The sequence below is a fragment of the Plectropomus leopardus genome, chromosome 12, assembly GCF_008729295.1.
Source record: "Plectropomus leopardus isolate mb chromosome 12, YSFRI_Pleo_2.0, whole genome shotgun sequence".
Lineage (NCBI taxonomy): Eukaryota > Metazoa > Chordata > Actinopteri > Perciformes > Serranidae > Plectropomus > Plectropomus leopardus.
Window position 1 is genome coordinate 20,603,601 of NC_056474.1, and position 20,115 is coordinate 20,623,715.

The 20,115-nt window shown below is 39.8% G+C and overlaps 1 protein-coding gene across 2 annotated transcripts in view; it reads right to left on the reverse strand.

Moving 5' to 3' along the window:
- Positions 1-1,558: 1,558 nt before the first annotated feature.
- Positions 1,559-20,115, reverse strand: part of tbl1xr1b (tbl1x receptor 1b) — a 29,483-nt gene continuing 10,926 nt past the window's right edge. For both annotated transcript variants that reach the window (XM_042497764.1, XM_042497765.1), the window contains exons 5-16: positions 19,269-19,488; positions 17,601-17,733; positions 13,524-13,665; positions 12,029-12,092; positions 11,845-11,942; positions 10,315-10,375; positions 9,784-9,905; positions 8,198-8,272; positions 7,913-8,040; positions 6,829-6,994; positions 6,596-6,697; positions 1,559-2,073 (exon numbers count right to left, since the gene is read on the reverse strand). In XM_042497764.1, coding sequence (XP_042353698.1) covers positions 2,047-2,073; positions 6,596-6,697; positions 6,829-6,994; positions 7,913-8,040; positions 8,198-8,272; positions 9,784-9,905; positions 10,315-10,375; positions 11,845-11,942; positions 12,029-12,092; positions 13,524-13,665; positions 17,601-17,733; positions 19,269-19,488 — 1,338 coding nt within the window. In that variant the 3' untranslated portion in view covers positions 1,559-2,046. The remainder of the gene's footprint in view (positions 2,074-6,595; positions 6,698-6,828; positions 6,995-7,912; positions 8,041-8,197; positions 8,273-9,783; positions 9,906-10,314; positions 10,376-11,844; positions 11,943-12,028; positions 12,093-13,523; positions 13,666-17,600; positions 17,734-19,268; positions 19,489-20,115) is intronic.

Sequence of the window (20,115 nt, forward strand, 5' to 3'; positions counted from 1 at the left end):
GAGGGACTGTAGTGTGTACTTTCTGAACATGAAAGCTGCACACATTACAGAATAAGAGTCAGGACGTTTTGTGTATAAGATTTAGGGGGATTTAGTGACATCTAGTGGGGAGGACTACAGATTGCAACCAGATGAAACTTTTCCCGGTCTGAATTATTTCAGTGTTCATTTTTCAGGTTTTTACCGGGAGCAAAATTAATCCCAGAGGTCTCTTCCTCTCCAAAACAAACAGATCGGGTTATTTATTAGGGTAAAAAAAAAAAAAAAACACTGAATAAAGCAGTTTCTCGTAACAAACCAGGGTTTCTCTGAGGCTGTTTGGCTCATCAGAGCCAGGTCGCTGGTCTTGCGCCTGCTGTATGCACATTTTTTATCTCTCATAATGTAAGATTCAGATGTTCTGGAGGTTTCCTCTCCAAAACAAACTGATCCAGTTTTATATTTTTGTTAAAAAAAAAAACAAACCACACTGAATAAAGCAGTTTCGTGTAGAAAAAAAAATCTTCCTTTTCCGACACCCTGGTCGCGGAGGGGCTGCTAACAAAAAATGCAATTGGCTCTATCTAGAGCCACTGTTATGTTTGTTACTGTAGAAACATGGAGGTGCAACATGGGCGTCTCCGTGGATGAGGACCCACTCCCCATGTAGATCTAAACGGCTCATTTTAAAAGAACAAAAATACAACACTTCTTATTTCCAGGTTATAAAACAATTGAGAAAACATACTTATTATATTTAATTTCTGCCAATATTGCCCCCTAAATCCTACACAGTTAGCCTTAAAGACGCTTCTAACGACTGCTCGACATGACAAACTGTGATATGAATTCCAGCCAGGAAATGATACTCAAGATGATGTCCTGATTTTTAATGACCCGAGCAGGGGAAACAGGACATAATTAGAACGACTTAGTCTGATTATCATTCAGCATTAGTAAGCAACAAACCATTTATTGAGGAAACAGAACAATTACGACTATTTATCATCAGATGGATGCAAGCAGCTATAGGCCTGTTTTTCTGTATCTCTCTTTCTCCCACAGAAGCTTTAACAGCACCAGAAAGCGAGCTATCCCCTCGCCGCGTAACCTCACTGAGGACACAAAAGCACAGCTGCAGTCTGAGCTGAAGACATAAATCGGGGATGAGATCAGCGATGGAAAACCTGAAGCCGACTGCACATCAGCACTGATGTCTTTAGAACATGGGATCGACATAACGTTAAACAGATACGAAGATTATCTCTCAGCCTGGAGGTTTTGAATTCTTTAGAGCTCTATATGTTAACCTGATGAATTGTGAACACCTGAAAACCATTTCTGAGGATAAAAGTTGCAAAAACAAAGGACAGTTCGGTCTTTGATAACTGCTTTATACTTTGTTAAAAAACAAAATGGATCAAACCTATTGGATAAAAATAGAGTAAACAACATTATAAACCATTTTTATCTTCTAAGCTAGTATACATCTGCATTTCTGAACCTTAAAGACTGCCAAGAGGTGGATGACTGGATCTCCCAATAAACACCCATTGTAAAAGACCCCCCCCTCCCCTTCTCTCCCAGCCCACATGGAATATAAAACCCGCGGATATCAGTAAAATCCAAAGTCAAAACAACAATGTCCACAGGACACCAAATGCTGACATATGCAATATGCACACACCAACAGAAGACAAAAAAATCTTTCTGGTACAAAGGATAAAAAGAGGAAAGCGAGAAGAATCCTGGTGTTTTGGTTTACATGTGACGGGTCCGGCAAGTTTGTACTGCGTGATGACAGAGAAATGTTTCTACCTGCAGATCTGTGAGAGCACCGCAGGCGTCCATACAGACCTGATATACGACTTAAGAACTGCCTGTGGCAAAGGTGTGGTCCTTGTGTGTACATATATGACGGGGTGGGGGAGGGGGGGCTCCGTTTGGCTGTAATGGCGGGCCATGGCATCTGATGGGACTACAGCAGTGTGGCGGACAGGCAGGGACAGTCAGTCATTTTGGCTATGTACACATTCGTAGTCGGTCCATGGCTCCCCCAGACGAGTGTCATTTTCTCAGGTCTAATACGCAAACCTGGAAAAAGAGGAAGGAAGACAGTCAGGCACAATGCTACTTCCTCCGCTGCGAGTTTCAGTCTCGGCCACATCAGGACTCTTACTGGCACCAGAAGGAAAGATGCGTCATTTCTCATCAGTAACGTCAGGTTTTTGTCCCTTTCACACAAAAAGCTTCATATTTTGCAAATGAGAGTGTGAGTCACGCGTTTTAACTGTCATTAAAAGTCGATCTTGTGATTTCCCTCCTCTAGACCAGGTGAAATAGTTATGATAGCTCTGTGTAACATTATAGACTAATTCACAGTGTTTATTTACAAAAACCTCCAGATACAACCCCCCCCCCCCCGTGTCCCATCCAGAAAATGGGATGGCGCTGAGCTAACACACAGAAAAAGAAAAAGTTAAATTATTGTGTTTAGTCCGACTTTAACTGGACTTTCAAAATACAGGTTAACATGTTAGTCCAGCTGAAACAGTACCAAGTCCAATATCTTGAACTAACACACCTGGATAATGCGGCTGGCTGTCTTAACTGGACTTTAACTGGCCTTCAGGCATTCAGCTGGACAGTATGAATTTGTATAAGAAAGCCAGGAAAAACAAAAGAAGAAGGAAAGAAAGAGAGCTTGAGACAGAGCCCAGAAGCATGAGACTCATGCCAGATGAGTGAGAGTTGATAACTTCGGTGGGTAAAGGATTAACAGAATTTTAAAAAAAAACAAAAAAAAAAACAGAAATAACCGACACGGGCAAGATTACGTCGGTTAGAGGTTCTGAATGTCGGTTTTGATTAAATTTCGATTAATTGCCCAGCCCTACTTCAATGTTACATTTAAGCCTGAAAATGACTACAGAAATAAATTTAAAAAACTTCAAAACTTCAAATCAATTGCCAGTTGCTGTTAGTGCAACGCTACAGTGATTCAGACTGTTGAGAACAAAAGCCAGAGGACTGCTGCGTCAAACTTAAACACTACAGCCTTCTTATGGAACATGTTTTGTAGCAGAGCAGACAAAACAAAAATAAAGGATAGTCAGGATTCCCATACCTCCTTAAACATTAAATTCAAGCACTTTTCAAGGACACCCCACGCCCATTTCCTTCAAACTGCACAACAAAGTTTGAGACAAGAAGATGATTAATTATGTTTCCAACACTTGGGTGGACACACAATTATTCAGACGCCACCAATAATTAGAGCCAAGTAGCACCCGAACATTGTTCTAAATTACTCTGCATCGGGCTTAACTAGAATTTTTAAAATGAGATCTAGCAGGCTTTACAGGAGCTCAAAGAAAACAATTCAAAAGACATCAAAGACTGAATGAGTGAATACTTCTCAACTGTGCTGTGTTGCAGTGATGAGTTAAGAAATATAACCTCTTTACCACTTCCCAAAAAACCTTGCTAAAATCTGTCTGTTGTGCTCAGTGGTAAAGATAACAATCTGCGTTCTGGGTATTATTATGCCCCAGCTCGGATCGGCAATGATGGAATATCCATAGGACACCTGAGTGGATGCAGTTGTTTTTGCCACTTTTCCAGCGAGATGCATTGAGACACTACAAGTTTCTTTCAACAGTGAGTAAACAGTGTTCCAGATGAGTTAGCACTGAGTTATAGGGAGAGGCTGGATAAGTAATACATATAAAAACATGACGTCGAGCATCATACACATAAATGGAAAAAAAAATGGCAGAGGCTTCTGCATCCTTTCGCTTAGCTTTACTGGCAATGGGAAGGAAGTCCATCACCTATTTTTGCTGCGTGTGCAAACATAGAGTTATAGGCATGAAAACACCCTGAGAAGCACCAGTATTCTCAAAGGAATTAGATTAACCACTGATGAGTAATGCTTGGTTGTCTTTGAGAAAAGGACATTTTTAGGCACATCAGATAAAAATAAGTCAAACCCCCATGTCTGCTTCGTGTGTAACTTGTCAAAAATCCAGATGGGCTGTTACAGCCTTTTTACTCTGCAGTGGCTTCCGTCTGGTTAATCAACCATAAACAGCTGACTGGTGGAGCATTGCAGTCGCCTCCCTGATCTCATATCTTCTTGTCTGCTTGCTGCGTTTGGCCAAACGGTCCTCAGGTTAACGCTACAAACTTTTACATCTCAAAGGTTTTATGGAGCATTCTTGGGTGTTTGGCACCAGCTTGGAAACCTTTCTAAGAGTTTAATCTTTTATAATTATGTCGCATGAAAACCTTGTATTAAAGGAATACTTCACCGACAAACTGACTATTTGTTTTTCAACAAGTCATGCTGTTACGTCAAATTGTTAAAGAAAACTGCTTTTCTCATATGACTCCACAAAACACTGTGAACTTAGTGATTTATTGGAGACCACACTTTACAACAGCAAAATTACATCAAAACATCTGTTACAAACTCACCGTTATAATGCAAGTGTCATTTATCCTGTGGTATGGCCACTACTTCCCAAAGGTGTACATTTTTACAACAAACCCTTGGTATTTAAATCTGAACTGGGAGGGGAAACTCATCTGTGTTCTCCAGAATCAAAAAGTAAGGGGTTTGATTTTCAGTAAAAAATGCATTTGTTCGAGAAGCACTGAGCAAATGACTGGATAAATGAGACTTGGATTATATTGAACAAGTGGTGGGGAATCTGTAAACAGATGCTTTTAAACAGAATTGCGTTAGTGGCCCCCCACTGATAAATACAGTAAATCAAGATGTTTGCCGTTTTCTGTGGAGGTATGTGAGAATAACAGTTTTGTTCACAAATTCCAGGTATCATGAGATTGGTTATTGATACATAAATTGTCATTTTGAAGGTGAAGTATTCCTTAAACATGTAAAAAGATAACCCAAAAAATATGAGTACATTTGATTATCAGTATAAATGTCATAAAAGTCATATCTTATTTTTAGAATATGACTTGACTTAAAAAATGTGAAAAAATATTTTCCAGAGCAACTGTTAGTGGTGTTAATCACAAGCTTGTAGTTATTAACAACCTATAGATGGCTCGTTTTGTGAACAGTGACACATTTTTCAGATACTAATGGCTCTATCTAGTGTTTACTAATGGCACTACAACCAACCGTTATATTTTCATTTAGTTTTTGAGGCTGCGTTTAAAACTGTCTAGTGTTAAAGTTCCCACTGTTACCTAGGGTTATTATAGTTCACTAATGCTGAACATAAACTGACAGTAGGTGTGAAAGAACATTTTAGTTATCTGAAATGAAGATTAAAAACTAGACATGAGAAAAAAAGAAAACTAATGAATGATATTGTGGACTTACAAAACTGAAAATTATATAAATACACATCTTTAGCTTCAATCTTTGACAATTTGGTCAAATTTGCCAACAAAAGAAGCATGAGGAGCCTTTGGCGTTTATTGAGACTGGGATGTTTGCATCGGTAATTCCCGACCTTTTTTTTAAAGGGAACCCTTTTCTATCATTGAGGAAACTGATGACCCCTAACAAAGTGACATATTTAATGGATTATTATATTCAATGTATGACAATCACAGTACAGAACAACCAGCAGACTGTACAATTAGAATATCACATAATATTATATCTTATAATAGAATAGAATATATCTTTATTGTTCACCAGGGTGGAAATTTGTCAGTTAACACAATATCTGCAGGAAACTTGTGTAAAACAAGTGATTTGGATTCATTTTAAGCAGATTATTACCTGAGAATATTGCATCAGAATGAGTTTGAACAAGCTTTTTATACAACTATCTGTCTGTATTATGTATTTTTATACCTTAAATTTAAAAAAACAACAACAAACTTTTAAAATAACAATTTCATTTTGTTTTCTTCACATAAATGAATGAAATGCTACGCTATAGGCCAATAGTGTATGGATATATATTCTGAAAATGTTGTATGCCACTTAAAATTAAGCAGGCCTTGTGGCCACCTTTGAAACTTTGGCGAGCCATAGTGGGGGTCTGGACCCTCAGTTAGGGAAACAGTGGTCTACATTACTGTGAGTCATTGCTTTCACCAAGGGGTGTCCCCATACTACAGCAGAAAAACTAAAACTGAACTGAAACTAATAAAAGATAAACGAAATCTAAAAAATGTAAACAAAAAAACTAAACTGAAAAGAGATAATCCACTCTGGAAACTAACTGAAACTAAAATTTACCAAAAATAAGAATTAAAAATAAAAACTAATGAAAAAAACAAAAAACAATCTATAATAAGTCTGCTCACTCCACAGCTGTGTTGAAATGCTAGAAATGTTAGAATTTCTGTACAACCTTGTTTTCCACCCTAAAACACACCACTGCCTGCATTAGTCAACAATATTATGTGACACACACGTCATAAGCCAAGCACTTAACTTTTATCCACCAGCATTTTATGGTGTCAGCTCACAAAGGTCAAACCTTAAATACACGCAGCTGACCCACAAACTCACTGGGTCAGTGGACTGGTTGTACATAAAGGCTGAAGTGTGTGCGAGTGGCTGCTAATATCAGCAGTGATTATGATGTGTGTGACAGCGCGCTTGCTCTGATCAACTCACCGATCCATCTGACGCACTGGCTCCTACTTTGTCCCCTGTTGCGTTCCAGCACACCTCAAAGATCCCTCCTGTCCCTCTGTAACTGTGGACTAAAGCACCCGTCTGAGGAAACGCACACAAACACACACACACATAAGAAACTGTTGGCAACATTATGTGTTTTTGCTTCTTTTGTGTACGTATGATGTAGATCAGTGTGTCTGTGGTTAGAGTTTGAGAGTAATATTCCAGACCTGAGTGTTCCAGATGTGGACACACTTGTCGAAGGAGCCGCTGGCAAGGTGCCTGCCGTCCGGACTGAAGGCCACGCTGTACACGGGCTCCTGGTGGCGGGTCAGTGTGTGGATACACACCCCACGCTCCACATCCCACAGACGCACCGTGGAGTCAAATGATGCGCTGGAGAGAGAGAATGAAAAAAGGAGCTGGCTCAGTGTCCAAGAATCATGTTGCAATAAAATGACCTGCCATGTACGACACCCGTGAAATAGAGCATGTCAACTGGACATGGCGGCTTTAATTAAAGAAAACAACAAGGAAAGCCACAGAGAGGATGTTTTTTTCTACTGGTTAATAAACTTGTGAAAACACAGGTGTTACCCAGTACAAGACATTACATGAAATTACTGCTAATGCAACAATTTCTACCACTGCAGTTTCACATTAAAAGCATTTAACTGGCAAAAAACGAATTGATTTGACATTGAATCCTCCCCCATTATCTTATTGATCTACTTTTCTCTTACAAGAGTGTGAGTGAAATCTGGGTTTTTTTATTACTCAAAGCTTCAAATGTTAAATGACGTTTATTACAGTCCTTAAGTGTTGTTCAGGTGGTAAGCCTGCTCTGATCTGCTTGACCCACTGTTTTTTGTTCGGGGTCAGTTGAGTGACTGCGGCATCCTTTACGGGTGTCACAGTCAGCCAACAGCTATAAAACAAATATGACTAACTGAGGCACCAGCATTGATTTTGTAGATATTTTTATCAGAGTCCAAGTCAAACTTAAATATTATATGAGCTGAAGCAGTGGAGTCAGAGTCAAATATTTTATTAATGAGGTTCTATCAAGGAATGAGAGTGCCACCAAAATTTGATCAGAGCAGCAGACTTGTTCAAGTTATTAAAACTTCAGCAATACCGATTTATCGGGATAGTCTTACTATCCTTATTTATCTGTACATAATGAAAAGATTTTTCATCAATTAAAAAGAAACTGCTTTTTTAGGAATGCAAGCTTCCATGCCCACCGTCTTACCTATAAATACAAAACTACACTGAAGCATATAATGTTCAGGTGCTGCTCTGTGGTCTCACCTGGCCAGCATGAGGTTGGCGCTGGGGTTGTTGGTCCCGGGGCCTGTTGGGCTCCACTTGATGGTGTAGATTTCTTTACTGTGGGCCTGGAGGTCATGGACACACGAGTCCTGCTTCATACTCCAGATCTATGCCAGAGAAGAAGAAATCAGCTGTTAGTGTGGCTTTTATCACAATGTTTATCGACAACTGCAATCAGGAATCTGTCTGATGATAAAAGTTCATTTTTTGTGCTTATTTGTGCTATAATGACATGTGCTACATCTGCGTGTTGTGTGGACTGACCTTCAGTGTCATGTCATCTGAACAGGAAGCCAGTAAGCTGCCAGTGGGATCCCACTTGATTGCATTCACCTCATTCTACAGTGAGTAAGATGAGATAGAAAACAAGACAAACACACAACATGTTTGCCTGATATACTTATATTTACATAAGGATATACATATTGATACTTTTATGACAGTTTATCTCAAGCATCACAATGACTGATGTTCTAGTTTCTCACATTTGTGAGGAAGATTTTCTACTGAACATCTAAATTGTTTAAATTGTGAACGAATGCACCTTGAAGCTAGGGGAGGGAGTTTAATTTTGATATCATTGGGCAAAAATTCTAAAATGACCTTTGAGCATAATGTAATTAAGCAGTCTGAGAGAAAAGTATTCTTCTGCACCCCGTCTTGGCTCTGACTTAAGAAAATCTAGCCCGTGAGGGGAGACTTTGGCTAATCCCAGCTTATTTCAGAGAGGGCGTTTCTATTGGCTAATGCAGCTGCATGTCCCTTTAGCGAAAGCCTGATTCAATGGCGGAGAATCCTGCAGAGAAAGTTGCTATTCCAACATTGGCAACAACTAAAAAAAAAGGAAGATGGACTTAACAAAAAGAGAGTCTGAAAATTAATGAGAATAAAATGTGTCAATATTGGGGAATTGTGTTACTAATTTCTTGCTATTTTCTGGGTCATTTCTTCATATAAGTTACTAATTTCCTTCTCCCCATTTTTGAAAGAAATCAAGCCAATTTGCTTAGGTTTAGGAGGGCTAATAATTCAATTACTTTTCCAAAATGTTCAATTATTTTCCAGGACAGGAAAATGTGGAAAATGACTTTTCCAGGTTTTCCATGACCATGGGAGTCCTGAGAAACTGAGAGGAAATGCTGCTAAAAGTTTAGCCTTCTGCTAACCAAAGGCTCAGGGCTGCAGCTTCAAGTTGTTGAAGCTGTTGTAAGCCACAGCCTTGACTCACAGTGTGTCGTCCGCCTCACTCCCTGCTGCAACAGATTAGCCAGGAGGAGAACGGGCGGCAGCTCCAGAGACAGAGCCTGAGTCACTGATAACATTGAGCTGAATCCAGCCAGCCCAAACCCCAGTCTAGGGGGACCAGACAACCCCGACTACCTGCCAGATCAAAACTTTCTGTTGCTTCAATTACTCAAGTAACACCTGACCTGATGCAGAGGGTTTGCGCTGACCAAATTCAAGCCTCTATGACCGCCTAGAAAAGGTATATCCAGTGCTGCTGCCTGCTCTTATATCAGTAAAGCAGTGAACAGCGACAGGGAGCAAGACAGACAGAGCGTAGGATGGTTAGCTAGCTAATTCTTGTCTCATTTGTGGTTTGATAAATAGAGAGGGAGAGGCTCAGGACAGAGAGCTGCAGGAAGAAGGTGACTTTTGGCTGTCTTTTCTATATTCCTGCGTACTCCAGCTTTAATGTCAGGAAATAACTTTTTTCAAAAGCTACAGTGTCAGAATTCATATTAACCATCCTACTATGCTTTAAGAACAGGAGTAAGTTTGGTCAGTGGAGTGTGTCCATTTCCCTTCCTGTGAGAAAGTATAACATACACACAGGAGTCCTGTCTCACCGTGTGTCCCTGGAAGGTTTTGACAGGTCTGTCCTGACCCAGTTTACACACATGGATGCACATGTCTGTGCTGCAGGAGGCAAACGTGTTGTTGCTCTGCCAGTCTACGTCCAGAGCAGGTGCTGTTGGGAGGCAGAGATAGAGCTTAGAGCTGCTGCAGCAGTGAGGCGTGTAGAGAGAGCATGAGGAGAAAAGGTGACGCAAATACAGTAGATTTCTTATTGCAACACTGGATCTGATGACTCACCACAATAAAGAGTGCAGATAGTTGTTTCAGAACATTAATTTAAGGGTCGATGTTATTCTCAAACAATCCAAACTGCTTTTGAGCAGAATGTGTAAAGACAAGTTGTGTTGAACTGGGCAGTCAAACATATCTGTTACAATGTGTGAAAGGACTTTATTAGGATGAATTTTTTTATCACAATGGTCTCACTATAGTTCACCAAAAGGTAACATCCCTCTAAAAACAGAAAGACTCTTGTGCATGCAAAGCCATGTGGGACAATGCAGCTGACCCCTGTCACTCACCGGAGTGGAAAGGAAATTGTTGTTTTGCCTCTCCTGTATGAGCGTCCCAAATAATCGTGGTCTGTGTGAAGGAGGACATTTTCATTATTTATACTAAACTAGTTTCATCTAAGTGAGGAAATCAAAAGAACATCACATAAAATATATCAAAATGTGTTGTTATTGTAAAAATGTTGCAAGTCATACTCAGTTGACCTGAATAATGTGGAGGAGGATATACAGAGAAATTCATATCTCTCTCTCTCTCACACACACACACACACACACGCCTTTATATGACTCCTATACAGCGGTAGGGCATTAAAATGTAAACTGAAGGTGACACTGTGTGTCATTATACTTCTGCACACTAGGTGGTAATGTTGAACAATACCCAACAGGACCTGAGCCTGTCTGTTTGACTTTTGGTGGAGATGCATCTCTCACCTGCCAATACTTAACATTTAACAGTTGTAAGTGGACTCTGATATGCAGGAACATACGGTGGAAAGCACACAATACCTGCACAGACCTGTCTGTGGTCTGCATGCATGCCATTCAATTTATTTTCCCTTCATTAGAAAAGCTAACAAATGAGGACTGATTTCATCCTTCATACATACTATCTTTTTTCTCTTTTTTTTTTGATTATTTGTCAATTTTTGCCCTTTTAAAGGCAAAATGCTTTGAAATAGGGTTGTCCGAATCAAGTGTTTTTGCCCCTGATCCTGATCTGATATTGAGTATCTGCTAATACTGAGTCCCAATCCGATACTGTTTTTTCTTTGAATATTACAGCTGCATAATGCACACTTCAAGTAGATTAAATGTATTAAAATCTATACAGTGTCTATGTTTGACAGTTTAAATAACAAAATAACAATGTAGGCAGTTAAATGTTTTTAGAAATAGCTCTCAATTTCACGAAGTCCAGCATTTAGGGTTTTTTTTCCCCCACCAAAATAAAAAGGTAATCAAATTTAAATGTCTTCAGAATCTGCCCTCAAATCTACTTAGTGAAGCATTGCAATAAAAGAACAGAACACTATAAATAAGTATGATCAAAATTCCACTTCGAAGTAGTGTAACAGCTTAACTTCAATATTCCCAGTCACAGCGAATAAGTAAGTCACACTTTAGCTTATTACAGCGTTATAGTAAAGAAAGCGCACTAAAATTAAATTAAAACAATGAGCTGAAAGATGCTACAATACCCCATGTTGATAATCCTCTGGGCTTGTGATCAATCTCTAGTGTCCTCCAACAAATGAAACCCTCACAGATTCCTGAACAATAATACCTGGCCATGTGTTCCAAAGAAATAGGGGGGCAACATTTCACCAGTCTAAATTTACAGTCAGTCCAAAAAAACCAACTAACTAACAGCAGGGCAAGAATACACAAAAATGTGACCAAACTGCTGTAACTCAAAGCTGGTAAAATAGTACTGCTATCTTGTAATCTTAACATAAGGTTTTGCAAGGTTACCCAAAAAGCATTTATCAGACTTAATCAATTCTAAATTCCAAAGCTCAGCTCAATGTGCCTTACCTTGTCGACACCAGCACTAAGGATGAAGTTTCCTTTCTTGTTCCATTTAAGTGCAAATATAGGACCTTTATGCTGACCCAAAGTACTCGCCAGGTTACCTTTAAATATTAAAAAAACAATTCATTTTAGAACGAGGGCAGAAATGTTTCATCATCCATTTATCCTCACAGAGCTTTGAACTTACCATCTTTTGTCCATATTCTAGCGAAGCCGTCATATGAGCCTGTAGCTAACAATGTTCCCTCGCTCTGAAAGAAAAAGAGCAAAGGGGTCCCATTAGAGTGTTGTCAGGTGCATTCAATCTTTCCTACTTTCATTTGAATATCATTGCTGTAAAATACGTGTTTTTAAAATAATTGAACACTATGCTGTCAAAGTTGGTACTGTGTCTTTATATATGCTCATATAACTGGTGTGTCAAGATAAAGCTCAAAATGAGTAACAGGAAATTTCACCAGCAAATATCAAGATGTGAGTTTTTTTGTAACTGATTAGATCAGATGAAATCACCTAGTCACTCTTCACCTTCAGCTCTAAAGGCTGCTCCATTACAGCACTCTGATAAATATATGCAGGATGTAGCTATAAAGTTTTGTAGACAGTTTGAGGACCAAATGCAGTTACGAGAGTTTGAGATCTAATGTCGGCAAAAATGCTGTTGCACATTTCTAATCCATTGTTAGTGTAGTTAGCATGCATCAGGTCAGAAGGCTAACTTGACTACTATACTGCGTCAACGCCACTGTTGCTCTGAACGGCCCGCTGAACCCCATTTAACTGACCCTCGACTGTCAAACTCTATGTGGTAAAAACAGGGCTGCTTCTTGAATTCAAAGATTACAATCATCAGTTGGAGATCCCTCAACTGAGACTGCCTCAAATTGAGCAGTTGTTTTCTTTAATTTTTTTTCCTGTGCAGTGTACCTCTGGGGACGTTTTGGTTCCCAGAGTTTGCTGCAGAGCGAGTGTTCTTGACTTTAACATTACTCTTGGGTATAGGGAGCTGCACAGAGGAGAGAAGAGAGACCTTCTGCTTCAAAGTGGTGATGTTACAGCTCACATCAACTTAATACGACAGAATCTCTGGCTATTATTTGATATTTTAAATGTTTTTGCACATTTACAATCCATGGTTAGTGCAGTTAGCTTGTTTACTACATTACATGAATGCCACTGTCATACCGAACATCCTGCTGAATTCAATCTTTAAAACTTTGTATGGAAAACAAAACGTATTGTCAAATATTCATATTGAACAAGCAAATCCCATTCAGCTGACATAATTTTGAGTTGGGTACATCTCTTGTCACAAGCTATTTAGAATTTGTTTTTTAAAAAAAAAGACAAACTATGGAGATAAAAGGTTTTTGTCCAACAGCAACTATATTTTCCACTTTGTCTATTAACAAGACTCTCATTAAGAAGTGAGCAGAAATATATTGAAGATAAATATTGAAGCTGATTTGGCGTTATGCATTTGTGTGCTGTACTACTCAAGGAAAAATAGTTTGCAGCTGAGCAGCATGAAAAGGATTTTCCCCCTCGGGAGCGACTCGCCCCCGTATATATGGTTGGAAGGAATGCCTTCAGCAGATGCAGTGGTCATACACACACACACCACTAGATTAGATTACTCCAAACTGCACACGCACAACCTTACTATTGAACTACACACTCACATTCCAGTCTAGTGAGGTGACGTCTTTGTTGCTGGGTACGTCCTGGCCCCCTTCTCGTATGCAGTGCCTCAGAACCAGCTGTGTGGACCCGCCTGTGCTGTTTTCACTCAGGTTCCAGATCCGTGCTGTTGAGTCCCCAGACCTGCCCGAGTCAACGCACACAGAGAGACACACACACACACACAAAATCTAACATTAGGTAACATGTCTTTGACTCTTAACATCAGTTATAAAAAATGGCATAAAACTGACCATTGTTGCTCTTGAGTGGGGTTGGGGTTTGAAAGCATTTTATCAAACCTGAACCCAGTGTAATTTCCAAAATATTTTTAACTGCCTACCAAACTTTTTCACATAATATATTGAGGAAAAAGCAGAGACATTTTACAAGCACAAAACTTGTTAACTTTTAAGTGGCCCCTGACGCAGCAGCTCTTCATTAAGCGCACAGTGCCGTTGCATTTTTCTTTCATAATCATTTCATTTTGAGATGTGTGCCTTTGCTCAGGAGCAGCACTGTTGAATATACAGTGTGTGAACCCAGGTGAATACTCGCCTCTGTTGGGTCGGACACTTATAAATGAGCACTTAATATTTGCCTTAGGCAGAAGAAAGTTCAATTAAATTTTATGAAGATGATGAATTACTTTGAACCTTGATTATGGTTTGTTTGGCAAAGTTAGATCAATCCTTCCTAATGACAAAGGCTTTGATCCATGTGCTGTGAAGGAAAATAAAGTTATGGATTAACACTTTAACAGATTAACAGATAATTAGGGTTTAGGGTAATGCTCATTTTACCGTCAGACAAAGCATGCCCTGGGATGGATGAGAAGGTGATAAACTTATCACACAAAATAGCATCTATTTTTCAGACACTGGTAACTTACTGAGTTATGTCAACATTAACCAGTTATCAGTTAACTGCAGAGATTTTTTTGGACTGGTTACTGATGTCGGATTACAGGTGAATTTTTCTTCTCTTCAGTTTACTGCAAAACACTGGGATCTGGTAGGAACTAGCTAGCAGCACTGATCATTTGGCGATTACCACTAGTAATGCTGTCCAGACCCAACAGCGTTTCTGTGGAAATATTGTTGCCACCCTCTGCTCTCCCTCCAGGTTGTCCTGGTGAATGAGTGGATCAGTTTTGAGCCACGAACCCTCTTTACCATTTTTCAACTACTGTTAGATCTGTTAGTGCCATTAGTTGTGTCAGTACTGTAGATGGCAGTAACATACTTAATGCTACGAGGGATTTACAGCTAAAAATGAAGCCGCCTACTAAACCGGGTTACGTGGGGTGAGATGAGAGGGTGGCCACCATGTTTCCACAGCATGTCCTGCCACTGCGACTATGTTACTAGTGGTAATCACCGAATTAGCAGCACGTTTAGCCGATGCCGCCCGACCTGGATAGTGCGCAGTGCCAGGAGCTAATATTAGCTAGACAGTGGAGACAGTAGGGTGGGCAGACATCAGGCCTCGAGGGAATCCCTTTGTCCCTTTAAGCGTTGCTGTTAAGGTGCAGCATGTGTCTCAGTAACTTTGATAATCTGTATTTTGTAGAGTGTTTAATTTCCTCATCTTTACATCTTTTGGGGCAGATTAAACCATGTTTGCTTTTTGCTCATGGGGCTTTTGTTTCACTTCACCGTGGCAAGTGTGGCTGTAGTAGGCTGTGCACCTGTCTTTATCGCTCTCTCTGAGTGGGGCGGAAAAGCGCCATGTGTTATAGCTGAAAGCAAAACACAAGACTCTTACACTGAGCTGAAGTAAAATGAGTGTTCATAACTCCAGTTAAGTATATAAACAGTTGTTTATAAAGTGTGGTGTTTTGCAGTAAGTGGAATTTCAGTGGAGAGGAGACAACTTAGTGGAGCAGAGGTGACAAAAGCTGCGCTTTGTATTGCTCTGCATCAAAGTAAAAAGGCCTGTGTGACAGCTGAAATTCGGGATCGGATGTTCCACAAGCTAAATTTTCCCGATGAGTCAAAAAATGCCTTTATTGGTCACCGATCCAATGTTTGATATCGGATCACTTCTCCCCTAGTCCTTTTACTTTTTCTTTCTTTTTTTTTTTTTGTTTGTCAACTGGTTATTTACCGGTAAATTGGTGTTAGGCTGTGGAAAGCAAAATTTAAATTCCCAGACCATCTACTGGGTGCATCTTGTCAAATTATATGCATTTTACTTGTTTTCCATCTCTCAGATATCTAAGGGTCTTTCCTGAGCCAGCTGTAAACATTAAATATAATCAAAGGAGATTTTGTTTCATAGAGAGGATTTGTTTGAATTGGAGACTAACAAAGCTCTGTGTTATGCTTACTTTGACCCTCAAAATTAAATGAGAATACAGTAAAAATGCAGCATTTGCTGTTTGGCCCATATGGCTAATAGGCGCATAGTGTTAAAAGAACCCAACCCCATTCTTGAGGCTGGTTTTTCAGTCAAAAGTCAAAAAACAAACAGTGCTCATTGCTTAAGATAGTGAAACTGCAACAAACAAATCATTAACCCACTGAATTGGTGTACAAGAATAAAAGACCCTACTCGACAACCAACAGCCATTCAAGGGCTATAACCCCTCTCAACTGACTGATCTATCAGTGGAGTCATGGCTGACTAACACTGCTTGGTCATTTGTGGTACTCTATGGACAAAAAGCCTTTAGTCATCAGTTGTTACTGGAAAAATCTGTGTGATTACCAGTGTCACAGTAATAATGTGAAACATTCTTTGCTAATTGTAAGACATTCTTCTGCGTGAGTTCATTCATCTGGCGAGGAAAAATAGTGACACTGGAAAATCAGCAATTACAGTCAACAAAGCTTTGTTTACTAGCAGTAAATGAGAAAATCGAGCTTCCTCTCTTCACACGCTCAAGTTTCCCCTGAATAAGATAAATTGACTATATTCAGAAATGTTTTGTAAATTAGTTATCTGGCTGATAGGAGATAAAATTTTTGCCTTTACTCGCGGAGGTCTTTTTAAGTTAAATAGGAAGACCTAGTCTTGGCCACAAACAAAGACCAGAGGGACTAATCAGAGCATATGCTGCTGTGTTTTTTCAAAAACATAATGGTTGAAAGCTGTCATTAAAAAGGCAGCTGTATTAAATTTGAAACTACATTTAGCACCACGGTTATTGCCTCTGCCAACCAGTAAAATGACAGTTAACATCCATGTCTGTTCAGACTCATAGATTAGTGTCACCAATTCAGCTTCTAATCTGTTCCTCAGTTATGGCGATAGACAATATTATGATGTCATAGAAAAGTGACCTTTGACTTTTTGGAAATTGCTTCCTCATTTCATCCTATTAGATATTTGTGTGATATTCTGTCATCATTAATGTATATATTTCCTGAGTTGTGGCCAAAAACATGTTTTGTGAGGTCATAGTAACCTTTGACCGTTAATTTTAATCAGCTCATCCTTCAGTCCAGGTGGAAGTTTGTGCCAAATTTGAGGAAACTCCCTTACAGTGTTCCTGAGAACAAGACAGACAGATGAACAGAAGGACAATATGCTGCATAATTAATGGAAATGTTATCAAAATCACAATGTGGCCAAGGGCAATATCCAAATCGCAGGAGCTGCAATTTTTTTGCGAATTTTTTTTTTTGCGTTACTGTAAATGAAGCATCGCAGTGCTACAGCAAGTCCCAGGCCAAGACATCATATTTCAGATTTAAGGAAACATTCTTGTTTGGTACAGACCCCAGCAAAAATAATCATCATTTTCAGACTTTTATCAGTGAAAAATGAAATGCAAAAAATACTATCTCCATCTAAATGTTGACTCAGATCAGAATATCTGTCAACATAATCGCAATATAACAGTTTTTTTGCTTACTGCAGAGCCAGGATAACCAATAACTATGCCTCTGGCCTCACCTTTTGCCAACATGGAGGCCTAAAAATGTAATAGTAACATGACCAATGTATATTCAGACACAATGCATCACTCAACTTTACTGTTCCAGTAAGAATGACACTTTTCCATAATATTTTACACACTGCAGGACCAGTGACTACTGTGGGGATGCGAGGGATGAGATGGAGATACTGACCCGGATGCGAGGAGGTCATTCACTGGGTTCCAGGCACAGATAAAAACTTCGGATTCGTGGCCCCTCAAGACCATGGCTTTACTCTGAGGGATCTCCACGTCCCTGTCCACCTCCATCATCTCTGAGTGGTGATCTACAGGAAGGAGTGAGAAACAAACCTTTAACTCAAAGTTTACATAATGAGATTGGTTAGCTGCTGTCCTACTACTGCTGAAGGTAAGGAGGAGGTAATGCAATTTAAAGCAGGGTTCCCAGATATTTTCATGGACAAAATTCGCCAGTATGTTACATTATGTGGAGGGTTATCCCCGAAAGATTACTGTTACAATTAGTTTTATTACACACAACAAAATTCCATGACTTTTCCAGAACTTTTAAAGATTTTCACTAATTCCATGACTTTTCCAGGCCTGGAAAATGACACTGTGAAATTCCATGACTGTTTTAGGTTTTCGCTGACTGTAGGAACCCTGTTAATGGTAATAGACTATAAACAAATCTGATGAATCTTTGCTCCTGGTAAAAAAGCTATTAATTTTGTGATGAATAGCCAAAGTTTCCCGACTACAGTGTCTCTATTTAAGGATTCCTGCAAGGTATAATAACAAACATCCATTTTCACAATGGCAGAGTCTCATAAGGACGGTCTGACATCATCTAATTCCTTCAAACCAGTCCAGCACCACAGCAGCGCTCATGGACGTCACTGTCTGATCTTGTTAATTCAAACAGAATGGCGACGCCACTGTTTCTTGACAGGCCTCAAATAAACGGCGCTCTACTGAGTGAACAGCAGCCTGAGCAGCTGACAGCAGTGAAATTAAAGAGCAGGCTGTGCTTGTTGTTGAATGACCAAAAGTGTTAGTGCTAAACCACAGCTCATCCAAAAGATGGTGGTGTGCAAAATACAAGTTATCAAGCAAAGTGCCCTTATGTTTCACTCCTCTTTAGCCTGTGAGAACCTGAATTCACCCGTCAGTAACACTATAATTTCATTCTGAGGCCCAGTGTGTTGTTGTCATTAAAACTTGTTGGGGGAAAAGAGGGGAGGGTTTGAGGAAACACAACCAGACCACATTTTTCCTTTTTACGCTAAAACAAACAATTGTGTGCAAGAAAAAAGGTGAGTAAAGATGTGGAGACAGTGCTACACAGGAAGGACAAAACCATGAGGAAACATGCGCCGCTGGAAGAAAAACACCAGACTAGCTTTATGTAATACCAAACAAGCCACAGACATTTAGCACAAAATTAAATCCAAATGTTGTTCTGCAGCTGTCATGAGAAAAGCAAATAGAAAATGCACACAAACAGCGGTGGTAAGCTTAAAGAATACTCTGACAGTGTTACACTGAAATCACCTTCTGTGGAAATTGTGAAGGAAAAGAAATCAATGCAGTGATATATTTTACTGCACATTATTCTATCAATACGCTCTACTTCATATAATTCAAATCTTTTGACCATAATTTATATCAAGAACCAGATGATGGGGGGAATGCCAAACTGCTTATACAGCATCTTATAAACATGAATCTGATTATGTCAAAGCGTTTAACGTAGGAATAACATCCTGCATAAGAACATAAAACATCTCTGGAATTTAGTCAGCCATCTGTTTGGTAAGGAGCTGATTCACAGAGTGTTTACAACTGTGAGCGTTCTTACTGGCTAAGGCGTGGGATCCGTTTTCCTCCCCGTTGGCAGCGCCCTCGCCATTCTTGGTACTTCCCTGGGGCCCTGTGCTGCTGCCACTGCTCGCCGCCTGCTGCTGCTGCTGGGCCAGCTTGTCCCTGTAGGCCTGCTGCCTGGTTTGGACGACGTCTGGCATCACAGCATCAATCAGAGATAGCGACTCAATGGGCCGCCCGTCAAATAAGGTCCCGTCCTACAGAGACAACATGCAAATTGTTAGTTGTTATTCATTCAGATTTAATACAGACTTTAACAAAATGAACAGCAAAGACATAGGTTTTTCAAGAACTGCTACTTTATTTTCAAAGCTAATTGTTTATTGAACATAAATAAATAATGTGATCCAAAGATCAGCGATGTCGATTTATGAGATCACCACATAGCCTGAAATACTGAGCCTGAGCCCGACAGACAAAAATAACATATCTTTCTCAACTCCACTTCACTCAAAATAACTTCAATCTCAGTGTCTAAAAAGTTTTCCTTTTTCTCTTTCTTTTTCTCTACTTGAGGCATTTGCGCAGGCAACAGGATGCATCACCCAGAGTCATTTTCTCCTCCTCATATGGCTGTTCATGGACGGGGATGTAAACTAACTGCTGTGTAGCAGGAGCGTGCCGTCAATTTATGACTGATTGCATTCATGAACTACATACATACCTGCGCTCAAATCCGAGTTTTCTGCTGTGTTCATGAATCTGGTGTAGGTCATGGTACCGAGGTGATTTATGTGCAAATCTGCTCTCAGATTTACTCATGTTTCATGGATGAGACCCAGTGTCAGCTGGCTAGAGGGAGATCGCCAGAAGGCTGAAAGTAT